Source organism: Chaetodon trifascialis, chromosome 6 (assembly GCF_039877785.1).
Source record: "Chaetodon trifascialis isolate fChaTrf1 chromosome 6, fChaTrf1.hap1, whole genome shotgun sequence".
Classification (NCBI taxonomy): Eukaryota; Metazoa; Chordata; class Actinopteri; order Chaetodontiformes; family Chaetodontidae; genus Chaetodon; species Chaetodon trifascialis.
In genome coordinates, this window is record NC_092061.1 from 19,919,957 (window position 1) to 19,935,928 (window position 15,972).

Consider the following 15,972-nt stretch of genomic DNA (forward strand, 5'->3'; position numbering starts at 1 on the left):
TCAAGAATTACATGACATTCATAAAGGGCAGGCTCTGGAACTGCCTCGAAAACCATCATACATCTTGATAGTACCTGGTACTGTTTAACAGGGATTTTCTCAGGTCATAAAAGTAATGTGGTCCTGATCTGTTATAAATGTGCAGTGTTTAGATGTAGTGAGAAAAAGATGGCATGCTGTAATGTGTGCATTAGCTGTTGGAAAGATGTTCTCACACAGACGTGAGGTTTCTGTGTACAGTAAGTTATGTGGCAGAGACCTGTGAGGGGAAACAGAGTAGCCTCTTCTGAGCCTCCTGCTGAGGCCTGATGCCCTTTTTGGGCCCAATTTTGATTGACTGTGCTTTAAAAAAAAAAAAAAAAAAAAAAAGTGGGGATCTTATTTTCTGGCCATATATCTCAGGAATAATATCTTTTAATTCCTATTCATTTCATTTTCTGAAAATAGAAGCCACCCAGTTATATGTGTCATTTCTCTTCATTATATAATACAAATAAAAGCAGCTTATTTTGCATTAGCTGTTAGAATAAAACAGCTAATGTCAAATTAGTTTAATGTCTTAGACACATCAGCGCTTTGAGCTAAACACTACAATCAGCATGCTAACATGCTCACAATGACAATGCTAACATGCTGGCGGTTAGTGGGTGTTATGTTTTCCTAGTTCACCATCTTAGTCTGGCATGTTGGCACCTAATTCAAAGTATAACTGGGGCAGATGGGCAGGTATTAGACAAATTATATTTTTTCACCTGATCATGGAGCTGAAGTAAGAGGATCCACAACGTTATTATATCCATCCCGAGAAAGCTATAAATGTCATGTAAATGACATTTCATTCAGAACTGCATGTCAACCTCATGCCAGAGGAAACGTCATGGTATACCAAAGTCATTAGGGCTCATCCTCTGGGAACTTTGAATGTCTGTACAAAAATTCACAGCAATCTATCCAACAGTTTCTGAGATATTTCAGTCTTGAGCACAGTGGTGAACTGAGTGAGTGACTGACTGTTGCTACCATGGCTGAAAATGTAAACAAAAGACAAAAGCATTTGAAAGATATATTCCAAACTTCATTTGCTGTGTTTGAAGCTTGAGGTACAATGACATACATACACATGAAGCTCCCAGCTGGTGGCATTCCTCACGATCTGTGGAGCGACTAACTGAGTCATGGTTGTAGTCTTCATGTTACTGTTAAAGTGTGACGAAAGAAAAGCCACATGCAGATCTGAACTGCTGGTTTCGGTCCCTTCAGGCTCACTGTTGCCCTCAAGAAAATACGTGGGCCCGCCTTATGTCATTGCTCTATGTAATGCAGACTGAGGTTTATGTGGTCAATAGCACTATGTGTAACATTGATTTACTGGACGTTAATGAAGAGTCAGTCTGATGTCATACTGGGTAACACTGTGGGGGCAGTACTTCACTTACAGTACAATCCACAAGTTGCATGTTTATTCTGTGAGAACTAAATTAAGTTACTTTCTCCAGGAAAACACATTTAAAAAGTTTGAATGGGAAACTAATAAGTATGTCTCCTATTATATTGCTTTAGTATTTCAGATTGGTGGATATATTCCAAATGTCAGCCTTGGCAGGTGCAGGTGGTCAGGATAAAGGTCGGTGAGACGTCTCCTGGCATGTGAGACCATAACATTAGTCCTGCATCTCCTCCTGGTGTTAATACTGGGTATTACATGCGTGGCAGACTTCCTCTTCATGTGGAGAACACAAAGAGCAGGAATAACAAAAAAACATTAACAAAAAAAAACCTCAACCCTGTTTTATACCGTCCACACTTAAAATTTATCAGCATCTTTAAACCAGATTGGTACCTCAGTCCTGTACTGACCTGAGATGATTTAATGCATTTGTCAGATCCTAACTGAATTGTATCACAATGGTCACCATAAACATTGGCTTTAACAGCTAAACTTTATTGGTCCTTCTTTTACTTGTCTTCTCATAAATCATAAGTAAAACAGATTAACACTGATGCACCTTCTGTACATTTTTTCTTTGCTTGTAACATAGTAAGAGGTACCTGCACTCTCAACCATATGTTGAATTGTTATTTGCAATTTGCACCTCTCTATAGCCTATGTGATTTTTCATATTTCTTTACTTACTATAGCACAAAATCATACTTCAGATTTAATAAAAATGTGGATCATCGTATTATATAAATATTATAAATTACATATTCAGAAATCTAAGTAGCCTGTTAGGTTAAGAGTAAATTGTCTCACACAAATGATCACCTTAAAAGGTAATTTCATTGTTTTCCATCAAGCCCTGCTGTCTCTAAAGGTTTCGTGTATCCTGTTGACACAGAAATACATAAATTGTTCATCAGAGACTCTTACAAACGGAAGAGGCACTACAGCTCCTGCGCGTGTCGCAATGAATCATGGGAACATCCTGGGCTTCGGCCTCGGTCGTGGATCTACTCCCGGCGACTCATCTGCCTTCTGTGCATTATCTCTGGTTATGTGAACGGATTGCTGGACCGCTGACACAGCGCGCAAACTCTCGCGAAATCAGATTTGACCAAAAAGGCTAATGCGTAGCTATTTCCGGTTCAAGAGGAGACTGTGGAGGACACGACAAAAGGCGGAGTGATTACTGGAGAGCTTTTGGAGTTAAATGACTGGTCTATCGATCGTTTTGCTAGTCACGGCGGTGTGTGGCCGGAGTAGCTAACTGCGCATAGCTAGCTGGCTCCGGACTGACAGCACACTCGCTGGTCACATGAAGTGAGTTTCACCGGACGGAGGATGGCGGAGCGGGATGTGCCGCCGGGAGATCTAGCGATACCTCTGCAATCATCTTCAGAGGTTTCGGAAAGTTCAGAGAGACAAAATTCCTCAGATGAGAACGGACACGTTGACAGTCCAGATGAGACTCTGTCTCCGACTTCGGTGATATACTTCAAGGAGGCTTTGGACTCCTCAAATTTAAGATTTGGGAAGGCTGGGTCGCTGTCAGCCAGTCCGCTCCGACAGTATGACTTCAAGATTGAACGAATCGAGTCAAAGCGCAGAAGTAAGTAATAACGAACTTCTGAAAAGTGGCTAGCGTTACTCAGCTAGCTGACGGTATCCTAATCAATAACCTACTTGACGAAGTATATCAGCTGTAACGTCACCTACACTTCGCACTGCTAGCTTGTTAGTGTTGTTCGCTGACTTCTGACTGCTCCTAAACTCACCACTTCCTACATGCTCATGCTTTCATATGACTACCGAGAGCTAACGTTAGGAAGCTAACAGATAACATCAACTCTTGTCATTTGATTCTCATCCTGAAATGTGTTAGCAGTCACTTTAAGTACTTTGTCCATCAGTGGACAAAGCGGATGTCAACATGTAGCGCCGACCCTCCTGCAGTGATCCGTGTTGGGTCACCTACGTGTCAGGTGTTGTTTTGACAGACTTGGTAAACTGCTTTGCGGCTGGTTGCCGTCGTACAAATTTAACTTAGTTGGTTACAGCCAGCTCTTATTTGGAACAAACCTCTCAATGTGTGTGATAAATGTTACGTTTGTTACCCGAACATTTCTCACATTAATGAACACTTGTCACTTGATATAGTTTTTGTTCTAACAGGAGTGAGTTCATGAATGAGTCAATAAATCCTTTAGTTGGTCGTCAGAAACATCAGTCACTCAGAGTTAATCAGTTCAGTATAAAGGAAATCTTTTATCTTTTGGTGGTGCTGGCTCCTCAGATGAGAGGATTTGCTGCTTTGTCTCTGTTCTCTGTTATTCATGTTTGTATTTGTGTTGTCCCAGGGTTTTGGGCTGCTGCCCAGACAAAGTGCCTTTTGAATACGTCACCTCGGCTCTGGGAAGCTGTAGTGGGCACTTTTCCATTTTTTGGACATTTTACTATTTGAGAAAATAAAAGAGCCTGACTGATACTGGATGTTTGAGCCGAATACAACATCCATATTTGGGAGTTCCATTAAAGATTTTTTTCTTATGTATAAACAAAGATTTTTTTGTGTGTTTTGTTAAGAATTATGACCAAGATACCAAACAGGACACTTAAAAAAAAATTGCTTGTCAAGTGCTCTCTGGTGGGCAGATGCCACAATAACAGTGATGCTGGTACATCTGCTAATATTGGCCAATATATTGTCATGGCCGATTTATTGGTCTAGGTCTAATTACAGATGTTGTAATGTCGAGTAATGAGTACATTGTTTTGTTTTCCTCAAATTGTGACAGCCATATTTTTCCTGTCCTCTGATGGCACCAAGTATCGTACCAGAGATTTCATCTCTTTCATCAAAATCGAGCGTGACTTTTTGAAATTTGTCATGTCGCTCCAGTGTGGGAATTAAATAAGATAATCATTTACATCCAGGACCTTTGGCTTCATTAGCCTCCTTGCTCACGGCTGTTGCTGTTTTACGGTCCTGCTGTTGGCAATCAATAACTGCTTTGTCAAATTACAGGCCTCGGTTTCAGGTCGGGGGATGCTGTTGATGCTTGAGACACAGATGAGTCCTCTGCTGCATCATTAGCATTGGCTGGGTACTCTGGGGAGCCCCCCCCCCCCCTTTTTTTTTTAACGCATGCACCATCTGCTCACGTGACAATGTGTTGCTGTACCCAGCACTACCGTCAGCCATCTTGGTCAACACCCACCCAGTGCATTCACTGCGGTGCACAGGCAGTCCAATCAGAGTGAGCCGGTGCTAAGCCGACCGGAGGAGGGCTGTGATTTTCAGCACGGTGCTCTCTTGCATTCTAAATCTCCAGTCTGCACAAAAGGAATAACAAGAGGTTGAAGAAGAGGAGGAGGAGGTGGAGGAGGAGAGGGCAGGGCAGCCTTTCTCAAGACAGCAGCGAATTTCACTCAGTTGTAACAAGGAGGAGAGGATGCAGGCATAAAGAGGAGGAAAAGCAGCACCCTTTCAAACACCTGCTGAAAGCTGCAGTAGGCCTTCGGCGTCTTGGCCTTCAATCCTCTTTGTTTTTATGCTCTTTTCATCCTTTCTGATTTCCTCTTCTCTCTTATTTTTTGGGGGGGCTTTCACTGCTTCCTGGAACAAAAGCTACTGCGCCTTTTTCCCTCGGTGGTGTTGGTTTTGCCTCGCATCAGCTGAGTCATCATGTCTGATCTGACGCCTCAGAGCGAAACCCCGACCCCCACCACCGACAAGATTACCCAGGCTGCCCGGGAGACCATTTATCTCTGCAACTTTCGCGTGTCTGTCGATGGCGAGTGGCTTTGCCTTCGCGAGCTCAACGACATCTCCCTCACCCCAGACCCAGAGCCGGCCCATGAAGGTAATGTGACACATTAGCTCAGCGAGGAGGTTGGTGGTCACAGCGTGATCTCTGTTAGGGCGTGGTGAGACACAAGGTCCTCAGATGCTTTTCAGTCTAGTGAACTGGTGATGTGTCCCGTTTGAGCTGTGTCATGATCGATTTCAGGGGAGATGGTTTGATGTCTGAGAGCTGCTCAGCAGGATGACGCTGCTTGTAAATAAGCCAGGGCTGGGCGACAAAACAACCAGGAAGTGCTGCTTGTTTTGTCATGAGAATGTATTAGCTTCCAGTAAACAAGCAAATATTTGAGGGATACTATTGGTGTCTGTTTTCCTTGATCTTACAAAATGTAATCACACGGCAGAAATGGATGTGCACGGTGTTGATTTACACGTTTCTTGCTCTCACTGAGATGAAGCGGGACAGGACGCAGCTGAATCCAGATTTTTCAGTTCAGCAGTAAACAGGCGCCTTGTTTTTGAACACATTCATGTTGAGCGTGTGCTGTAGTTTTATGGTTTGAGATTTGATGGTCGGACTTTCCTCTTCCTCGTCTTTCGCCACGCCTTCTCTCAGCACAGAGCAGGTAGACCGGCGGGTCCTCGGCTTTCCTGAGAAAGGCAGGCAGTTCAGACGTCCCTCCAGCCAGCTGGCAACACTGCAGCATGACAGCCTCCAGCTCTTAAGAGGCAATGTCCTCTGTAATGATATTACAGAGGCCCATTAACAGACAATGACACAAACATTTGTTTAATCGCGCTACTGTGAGGCCAGATGTCTCAAAACCGCTCACTTATGCTGTGAGATGCTCAGTGTTGATATACAGCTGATATTGATGTTCTTCATTTCATCATGTCTAGTTTCCTCCAGTGGACTTAACCTGTAAGGCTCGAGGCAGGTGTTTCAAACTAAACTTTAACACGCAGCATCTATTTTTGAATCCACTTTTCGCACCTGTTGGTTCTTGCAGCATAGTTCTTGTGTTGAAGGGGAATTCCTGAATGTTTCTGTGAGCAGCTGACCGTCTTCAGCGAGGTTCCTCTTTGAAAACTCACTTCCTGCATTCATCAGAGTCTTCGACATGCAAAAGCCTTGTTGAATAAAAGTTTTTTTTAACTGCAAATACAGTGTTTACAAATGCATTGTGTGCTCAAAGGGTATGTAAATGTGTGTCATAATTACCTATAATGAGGAAAGCTCCTCCATTAAGACCCGAGCTTTTAAAATGATAATCCTGATGCAGGTTTACACCATTTTAACAATATCACACTACATCTGTGTGTTCATTAGCTTTTGGTTGCCATCTTTTTGTATTGGAAGTCCAGATTTTCATGCTCTCCAGCTGAAGTCCACACAGATACAGATACACATAAAAACAACAGACCGAATGTATGGATGTATTAATAATGTAAACAAATAGCATGACCCTGAAGAACTCTGACTAAAAGCCTCTCAGTGTTTTCCATATACATTCATAAATCATGGAGAAGGTGTGTAGATGGATCATATCAAGAATTAAGTGCTAACTTTATTAAGTTATTTATATTTTCCTAGTTGAAGCCTTTTCTTTTTTAATTGATTTAGGTTTGTATTGAAAATGTTTCAAAGGGTTTGTTGTGTTACATTTACGTTTCAGCAGCTGGTTTTTTCATCTTGTGTTGCATTTCTGTCTTAAAAACATGTTACTTTTCCTTCCTGGAAAAATTGAATCTCGTATTGAAGAAAATACAGAACTAAATAAAGTTCAGCCCCTGAGTCACTGCTGCTGTCAGACTATAGTCCATGTCATTACTACGAGGACCTTTTCCTTTTCCTTTTCAGATCCCAAGGATCCCATCGCAATCGAAAGGCTTAACTTGATGAACATGGCCAAACTGAGCATCAAGGGCCTGATCGAGTCTGCGCTCAACCTGGGACGCACTCTTGACTCTGACTATGCACCTCTCCAGCAGTTCTTTGTAGTGATGGAGCACTGCCTGAAACATGGGTTGAAAAGTACGTATAGCATCGCTCTCTGCTGTCATCTGATCAAAACTGCACTTTGTGAAGGATCTTAAAAGTCTGTAAAGTTTGAGGATGGAAATTTGAAATGTCCTTTATGAGCGTTTCTGTACAGTTTGGTCCCAGAATGCACGTAAAGTCTTAATTACCCATTCAAACCAGCCAAAGAGATGTAAAAGGGTTAAACATGATAAAACCAGCTCATTAAATGATCTCTTTGTACTGAAGTGTACTTCTTTTTGGTCATTTGTGTACACTTCTGTTGATTGTTCCTATATGATAATATAATGAAATGGCTCAACAAGCACCGTGTCTCCATCATCAGCCAAGAAGACGTTCCTGGGGCAGAACAAGTCGTTCTGGGGGGCGTTGGAGCTTGTTGAGAAGCTGACACCGGAGGCAGGAGAGATCACTGCCAGTGTAAAAGACCTGCCTGGCCTCAAGTGAGTCTGTCTTACTGGTTACTCAGATTTCTCTCTGCCGTAGCTTAACATTTTGTTGATATTGTATATAATATGCTTGACAGTGGCATGGGAGTTACCCCTTTGGGCCAACATGAACTCTGGCTGGAGCTCCTTCCCCTGTTGTCATTGTTTGGTGAAGCTTATCAGGGGTTGTTTTTCTGTGTGTTTCAGGTGTATTCATATGCAACTCTCCTGTGTTTGATTACAGAACTCCTCTAGGAAGAGGGCGTGCCTGGTTACGACTGGCCTTGATGCAGAAGAAGCTCTCTGACTACATGAAGACCATCATCAACAGAAAGGACCTGCTCAGGTCTGTGAGCATCAAGAATGAAACATCCATCTTTTTAAGAAGTGTTTTAGTACATGTTGCACATCAATGCTAAAATAAAAGCAGTTGGTCAGCGACAGCGTTTCCAGCTCCTGTCTCTACTCTGCAGTGAATTCTATGAGCCGAACGCGCTGATGATGGAGGAAGAAGGCGCTGTCATCGCTGGGCTGCTCGTCGGACTGAATGTCATTGATGCCAATCTGTGTATGAAAGGAGAGGACTTGGACTCTCAGGTAACTCTGCTTTCACCTTCACTTTTGCCACCAAGAAACACCAAAATGAAATAATTTTGACTAGTGGTTGCAGCAAGGAAGGGAGAAATATTCACAATGTTGTGGCAGCAGCAGTAAATCACTTTCATTCAAGTCATTCTCAAGACTCTCACATTTTAGCCTTTCTTTTTTAAGAATAATAAGAGTAAGAAGAGAGGAGAAATGTGGCATGAAAGCACTGAATTCACAGTTTGGTGCATTTACAGCTCTTTTCCCCTCATCGCTGCTCCTGTAGTCAGTCCATATTGAAAATGGAAGAAGAAGCAGCATGTAGTCGTGTTATTTTTGAGTTTCTTTTCTCTTGTCATAAGAGCTGCAGTGTGGTTTCAGATGTCACTGATTTCCTGTTTCTTGTCAAATTACGTCTGCAGGTCGGGGTGATTGATTTTTCAATGTACCTCAAAGATGGTGGACACAGTAGTAAGAGTGCAGAGGGGTGAGTGCTGCCTTCTGATTGTGACCCGCACTGATTCTAGTTTCAGTCCAGTTTAGTCGCTGATTAAAAAAATAATCTTAGACATTCTTCACTGGGCTGCAGTCAGTGATAGACGGCCGGCCGAGGCAGCTAACGTCTCTTTCTGCTCCCTCAGCGACGGTCAGATCACAGCGATTCTCGATCAGAAGAATTACGTGGAGGAGCTGAACAGACATTTAAGGTTTGTGAGTGAGCATCTCTCTCCTCACCGCGTTCAGCAGCTTGTTGAGTCGGCGACTAATTTGATCGTTCTGTCTGTTCACAGTGCGTCAGTCAACAACCTTCAGGCCAAGGTGGACGCTCTGGAAAAGTCCAACACAAAGTTAACAGAGGAGGTGAGAGCCGTTCGGAGTGAGCGTTATGTCTGCACAGCTGCTGCTGCTCTGCGTTTACAGAAGCGTTTGCTGGTCTGTGTCTCCACAGCTCGCAGTGGCAAATAACAGGATCATCACTTTACAAGAAGACGTGGAGCGAGTAAAGGAGGAGAGCTCATTTCAGCTGGAGTCCAGGAAGGTGAGCACACCAGTTTCATTCAATTCCTTAAAACAGATAAATCACACATGGTATGATCCTCCAGACACGCTAAAATGCCCAGTGGTGGGAATGAGGGTAATGGTGTGGTGAGGTGATCTGACGAAGCTCCAGAGCTGCTGAGGGTCCTGAAATATGGAAGATGATCCAGATACATTCAAATATTATTCTTCGCACACAGACAGTTCACTCTGTATTATTCAGTATTAACCAGTGGCTACCGTTAGTGAGCAGGGTGCTGTGTGTGGATATAGTTTTGTTTTGGCAGCTCATGATATTATCATAAAGGCATCATTAACGATCAATAGTTTCAGTCTGTATGTCATGATGTTGCTTTATTATGTGCATCAAATTCAACCCAAATTTAGTCACTTTCCACTGTTTTTCTCAGTCTGAGGGTCTGTAGGCGCATCAATAATGAAGATTTGTTTGCATAATTCATCATTATCGTCTAGTGACTTGCATTAGACTTGTGTTGGCGTGATACTATCATACTGTGTTGTCAAAGCACAAACTTAGGTTGTTTAAGTTCATGATTACAACCAGATTGTGTAACATGATGAAAAAAATTGTTAAATACTTGCTTTTACACTCATGAGGAGCTTTTCTGTGGGTCCTATTGCTGAGCCCTGACACATCAGACCTGACTGACTGTGAGAGGTGGTGGTGATGCTACATCACTTCTGCTGAGCTATTCTCAAAGGCTTTAATGTTAAACATTTGTATAATGTACTTTTGCAATGAAAATAGGAATCTTTGTTTTTCAGTCCTGTAATGTGTGCTTCTGGTTATTTTATTACATTTTTTCAGGCGTTAAGAAGCGACTCAGCACCAGATGGACAAGCACTGGGTGAAACACGCAAGCAGCTCAAAGAGGAAACTTTGCTCCGATTGGTGAGTTTCAGGCTCCTCTTGAGATGTTTATATTGTCATGGAATTCTGAGTGTGTATGATGTCATTAAAACACGGGGACCTGTCCCTCTGTTTAACGTCAGCAGTGTTGTGGTTGTGGAGTGTGAAGTTAAAGCTGGTTTCTGTGCAGGATGTGGAGAAGGAGCTGGAGGTGCAGATCGGGATGAAGCAGGAGATGGAGCTGTCCATGAAGATGCTGGAGAAAGACATCTGCGAGAAGCAGGACGCTCTGGTAGAGCTCAGACAGCAGCTGGAAGACCTTCGTGCCATCAACCAACAGCTTAGCCACAAGTCACAGGTGAGGCTGCACACCTGCATTTTAAGGGTTTTACTCATCATGTCATTACTTTTCTTTTTCTGATCAGGATCAGTTCAGCTTTGTTCCAGAGAAGTCAGGTTTTTCCCATCAGCTTGGCAGGCAGCTCTAAATACTACAATACCCACGAGCATCGGCCACAATTGCTCTGGAGAAGAAGCCAGTCAGAGGCGCTGTAGTTACTGAGCTTATCTAATACTGAGCCAGAAACCAAGAGCGCATTCATTTAAGCTGCAGGTTGTGTTTTCAGTCTTCTCAACACTGTCTTCTTTAGCTTTGCCACCATTAACGTCTCGTGCGACACACTTCTAAGCTCTGTGCGTAGATGAGTCATGCAGAAAAGAACCTTGGGAGTCGTAGTTACCTTCTTCCCCACCATTCTTATGTGCACAGGCTCATATCTTTGACTTTTTGTCAAAGAAGCAGATGTTACACGGTGATTTGCGTGCTCCAGCTGTCAGTCATCTTGTCTACGGGGAAAAATGGATAAGACTTTTACTTGTGGAACTGTCCTGAGTTATGCTCGACTAACGCGGCTCATTGTCCTCAGAGCGCGGACGCCGGCTCTAAACAGAAGAGTGAAGCCATCGCTCGCCTGGAGGAGAAAATAAACCAGATGACGGGGACCATAAAACAGATGGAGACCAGGTGAGAACAGCCATGATCGGTAATGTGAATAATTCTTACAGTAGACAGTTTTCTTCACGTTATCCCATTCCTACAAAAACCTCTTCTTCTCCTGTCTCTCTCTCCACTTTCATTGTCATTATTTTTCGTTCTCATATTTTTTTATTTTTTTTAAATCATTTAATCAGTGAGAAACATTTGGTGAAGCAGGCCAGGAACCTGAACTCAGCAGCAGGGAAGCTGCTGCAGCTGCAGCAGTAGCTCCCCGCTTTCATAAATCTGAATCCAAACATACGACCCTGCCTAATATAGAAACAGCCAAACTAGGATGTTATCTTTTCTGTACGATGCTCCTTTGTTGTTGAAAATAAAACCATTTTCCCACAACCTCCTGCGGTGGCTCTCCAGCATCAGCTTTGAGTAGCGTGGACTGAATTGATCCTTTTAGCAGCCCTTAATCCTTGTGTTCTGACAGATGTGTTTGCCACATCACATTTCTACTTTTGTTTGGTAGGCATTTCTTACAAATACCCCATTAATGCTTTCTGACAAAGGCGAGGCGAGTAGACAGCAGGGTGCCTGAACGTCCTCTGCGGACGGCTTTGAGATTTGACAGACTGATGATTAATGTGCGAAGGGACACGTCCTGGATATTTGGGTGGTCGTGGACTTAATGTAATGTTATTCCAAAGAATTGGACGACTATCAGAGACTGGGCTTGATTATTATCAAGCGAGTAAATGATGTTTAGGGGCTGATATCCAACGTTGTCATTTGGTGATCCAGTGTGTACAAGGCCAGGACAGGAGCGAGATAAAGTAAGACGACGAGGGCAAAATTAATTTATTAATTTTGAATTGTATGTGAACATAACATTGGTGTAAACTGTAGTAATCATTAGGCTAATAAAACAATAAACAAACACAGCCTGCTTCATCTTCTTTGGCCGAAGTTTCCCTGTTGTTGGGTCTCAGCCTCCACACACTTTTTGTCATTTTTGTGTTTTTTATTTAAGTTTTAGTTTGTAGCTAGTTTGTTTTGTTTCCGTCCAGTTTTCATTTTACCATAAGTTTATGTGACCCCCCCCCCCCCCCCCCCCCCAAAACCAGATGCAAACAGGCAGAGAGAGAGCGGGATCTGGCTGTCGAGGCCAACCGACTCTTCAAACAGGAGTTTGGAGACAAAATCGAGAGCCTGCAGGTGGAGGTGGAGCAGCTGAGGAAGCACAGGTAAAGACTGAGCGAAGCTTTGAAGGTGTGTTCTTTAAAAGGATAAGGGTGGAGATATTCTTTACTCTTACTGACAACACTGCTGCACTCACTGACAACATGTTCGTTCAGCACCGTGAACACACACACACTGTAGTTTGTTTTCTCTCAGCCCCACATACACTCTGTCAGCTCTATTTAAGTACAGTTTTAAGGTTCTTGTACGTAACTTTAGTTTTACTCCAATGTTTATTAGACAGCTTTAGTTTCTAATGTCTCAGATTGAGATTTTCCATAGAAACATGTCCTTGTTTTATGAAATTAAACCAGTGATTCGCAGTTGTTTTGGCATGTGGCCCCTTCTCGTGGTTCAACTGTTACAGCAGCTCCCCCACTGACACATTTCTCCTCTGAACTTCTCAGCTTCATTTAAGTAACTTGTTTGAGGCTGAATGTATCACAGGAAAACAAAGATCAGGGAAAAGTTCCACACAGTAGTGAAGCAGAACTTTGTTTTGTTGTTCATCCCTCTCCCGCACCTCCAACCAGGCATCGTTTCAGTGCTCAACATGAGCCCAGCCAGTTAACCCTGCCACAGGAAACGCTGTTCAAGAGGGAAAAGGCCGGCAGTGTGCTGTATTATGGCCTGTTCACCGTGTTGTGTTTGTCTTGCTTCAGGTCGTATCTGGAACTGGAGCTGAGAAGAGAGCGAGAGCGAAGGAGTGAGCATCATTCGGACGCTGCACCCAGACAGCCCGGCACTCCTCGGAGGGAGAGGAGACACCCAGAGAGCGTGCCAAAAGTAAACCTGTGGTCCTGATGTGCAGAATTAAAGATCTGTCTAATCACAGCTGTCTGCTTTCTCCTTCAACAGTATGTGTGTATTTTACCTACAGCGCCCCCCCGAATCCCCGTCAGTCAAAAGGCAGAACGAGCAGTTACACACAGGAGCAGAGGATAAAACAAGCCTGAGCTCCAGCTTGTAAGCAGTTTTAAGAACTACAGCTTTTAGAGGAGATATAATCGTTTGAGGAAACACTGCGTTTTTTTTCTTTTTCATTGATTTATTTATCTCCTCCTTTAAGGTCCATGTCTCACCATGAGGATGAACAGGTGAGGTCCAAGATGCACGAGTAACATGTTGAATTATCTTAGCGTAGATCTGATCATGATTGTACTGTAACGATGTGAACGAGAGCTGAAGCAGCAGCCGGAGCAGTCACCTGTTATTGTAGTACTAGTCTCAACTGGATGTTTCAAAAGTCCAATAATGGCTGTGATTCGTTTGAATTCTGAATGGATGTTGTGCAGGACGAGTCATTTGTGGACATCGGTCAGCCTTCCATCTGCACGATGTGTGAAGAGGACGACTCCCTCCTGAAGACAAAGGTGTGAGGATGGGAGGTTCATCTGAATCAACTCCCTGTCTCTTGTTAAAGCTTTACAGTATTTGAGGATGGTGAATATCTCCTGCTAAACATCAGCGTTAGCATTGTCACTGGTGTTAGCATTTAGCTCGACACTCCCAATTTCACTAAAAGGCTTTTGTTTAGACTGCAAGTTCCCAACCAGCACCCTTGAATTTAAATAAGGTTTTTAAGGTTAATTGTCTGTCAGTGTGTTCTAACCCTATTTCTCTTCCTCCAGAAACAGTGTAAGAACTGCAGCGGGGTTTTCTGTGAGAGCTGCGTGTCCAAAGAGCTGCCATTACCCTCCTCCATTCTCCCAGAGACCGTGTGTTCCGCCTGCTTCTCTCTGTTACTCCAACAATACGCTTCAACGCCAACATGAAGTCTCAGCATTTTACTGGAAGACACGGTGATCAGACATGTAGGAACCAGAGGCATTGACTTGTACAGCTGGCACTGCAAAAATGCACTTTTTGACTACATGACCTGAGATGATGAAGTCCTACGAGTTCTGAACTTTCAATATTTTAGTTACTTCAAGTTAGTAATGTCCAAACATGTGCCATTCAGAGCTGTATGGGTGCAGGTTTTCATTTTTCAAATACAGGTGTAGCTATAATTCTTCCTTTCTGGCTGAGATTGTGTGCTGAGCTGCTGTGATATTGTTATTTAGTGAAAACCTGCACTCCACACGCTGGACATCGCACCTGGTTTGAGATCACAGATATAAAAAAAAGACATCTTGAATCATCTCATGCATTTAAAAACTGACTTTCCACAATGGATTATTGATTGAAAGGTCAACTGACAACATTTTTTAACTTCAGTTTTAAACGATGAAAAAGGAAAAACTGGACTTTTTTTGTTTTTGTTTTTTGAACAACACTGTTCTCGAGTATAACAGTCGTGAAGCTTGAATTTTCACACTTTTGTTCTCAGCGAGGCATCTGATTCAGGATGATCCTGACAAAATCTCTTTTAGCCAAATACTACATTTTACAGAGATATTTAATTTGGGGAAACTGCATGTGCAGCCAAAAGCTTTTTATATGCTCAAAAAACTGTTCAAAACAATCTTAAATACATTAGTACACTTGGTCTCATGTAGTTCACTATAAAGCAGAATTTAAGACCAGGAAAAGACAAATATTGGCGCTTTGCTTCGGTGTGCAGACTGTAGAGCAGTGCTGATTTTGCTTTTCATCCGTTATGTGGAAGGAATGTTAGCGTACGTGTCTGTCCGTTCAGTATGAAGCTACATCCTGCAGCCGGTTAGCTTAGCTTAGCACAAAGACTGCAAACGGGAAATGGCGAGCCTGGCCAGGAGCAGTCACTCCCTGTAGTCTTCGATTTGTTAGTGAGCTGGTAGGCAGACTTTGTCACCTTTCAACTGAGCCAGACGGTCTTTATGCTAAGCTAACTGCATGTAGCTTCATATTTACTGCTCACACATAAACGTATTTCACACAATGTCAGATGATTCCAAGACGTTTACAAAGCTGAATATTCTGGGTGTAATGTTTCTTTACCGTTCTGTGCTAGATGTGGCATTAACAAACCGGCTTCAAATCATCTCCTTTTGAAAATGAATATTCTGTCATATCAGCATCGGTTTATCTCACAGTGCAGACGCTGAATGGTAGAATCCAGCACTCACATATGTAGATTTGAGTCTTTTCTCTGGGAAATCCAACTCCTTTTCTGAGTGTCGTAACATATTACAGCACTTTCAAAAGCACGGCTCTCTGCCTGACTGGTTTGACGTGGGCATGTCAGTGCACCTTTATAACAGCTATTTTTATGTTTTGTTGACTTATGTGAAGAATAATTAGAAGCTCAGTAAAACCAGTTACATGCTTAGTCAATCTTGTTGAAACTAATTAACACGTGAGATGGAAATGCTTCTTAGATCAACAATAAACTTTTAAATTTTAACCCACCGGCATGTGACTTTTATTTTAACCTATTTTTTACCTCACAAGCATCCTGATGAGTCAGACATTTCAGTTTCAGATAATCCTCCTCTGTAAGCAAAAAGGACCACGGGACATTTTTCAGTGTGCTGGATGCAACTAAATTATTTTGTCCTGACTTAAACGCAACATTAATAACCTTTACTAACGTTAGAATACATCTCTGATCT

At 42.8% G+C, this 15,972-nt stretch overlaps 1 protein-coding gene across 4 annotated transcripts; it reads left to right on the forward strand.

The window, feature by feature from the left end:
• Positions 1–2,482: 2,482 nt before the first annotated feature.
• Positions 2,483–15,768, forward strand: rufy3 (RUN and FYVE domain containing 3). 4 transcript variants are annotated; one of them, XR_011602274.1, is made up of 18 exons: positions 2,483–3,050; positions 7,108–7,281; positions 7,613–7,730; positions 7,960–8,061; positions 8,189–8,312; positions 8,723–8,787; positions 8,942–9,007; positions 9,092–9,161; positions 9,250–9,339; positions 10,168–10,251; positions 10,400–10,567; positions 11,136–11,233; positions 11,401–12,441; positions 13,099–13,222; positions 13,317–13,402; positions 13,506–13,533; positions 13,732–13,809; positions 14,068–15,768. XR_011602274.1 is itself a non-coding variant. In XM_070963654.1 (18 exons), the coding sequence occupies exons 1-18, from the start codon at positions 2,783–2,785 to the stop codon at positions 14,209–14,211; spliced, it is 2,007 nt and encodes a 668-aa protein (XP_070819755.1). In that variant the 5' UTR covers positions 2,549–2,782; the 3' UTR covers positions 14,212–15,768. The 4 variants fall into 4 exon arrangements, 2 of the variants coding, with proteins under 2 accessions (XP_070819755.1, XP_070819756.1); XM_070963654.1 differs by having other exon boundaries at positions 2,549–3,050; positions 12,322–12,441; XR_011602275.1 differs by lacking the exon at positions 2,483–3,050 and adding an exon at positions 4,626–5,304.
• The last annotated feature ends 204 nt before the right edge of the window (positions 15,769–15,972 follow it).

Excerpts from the sequence above, each read along its gene's own strand:
- rufy3 (XM_070963654.1), top strand. The coding sequence starts at position 2,783 with ATGGCGGAGCGGGATGTGCCGCCGGGAGATCTAGCGATACCTCTGCAA. Across the intron at positions 9,340-10,167 it reads TTCAGCTGGAGTCCAGGAAG|GCGTTAAGAAGCGACTCAGC; the intron begins GTGAGCACACCA and ends ACATTTTTTCAG. Across the intron at positions 13,534-13,731 it reads CTCACCATGAGGATGAACAG|GACGAGTCATTTGTGGACAT; the intron begins GTGAGGTCCAAG and ends GATGTTGTGCAG.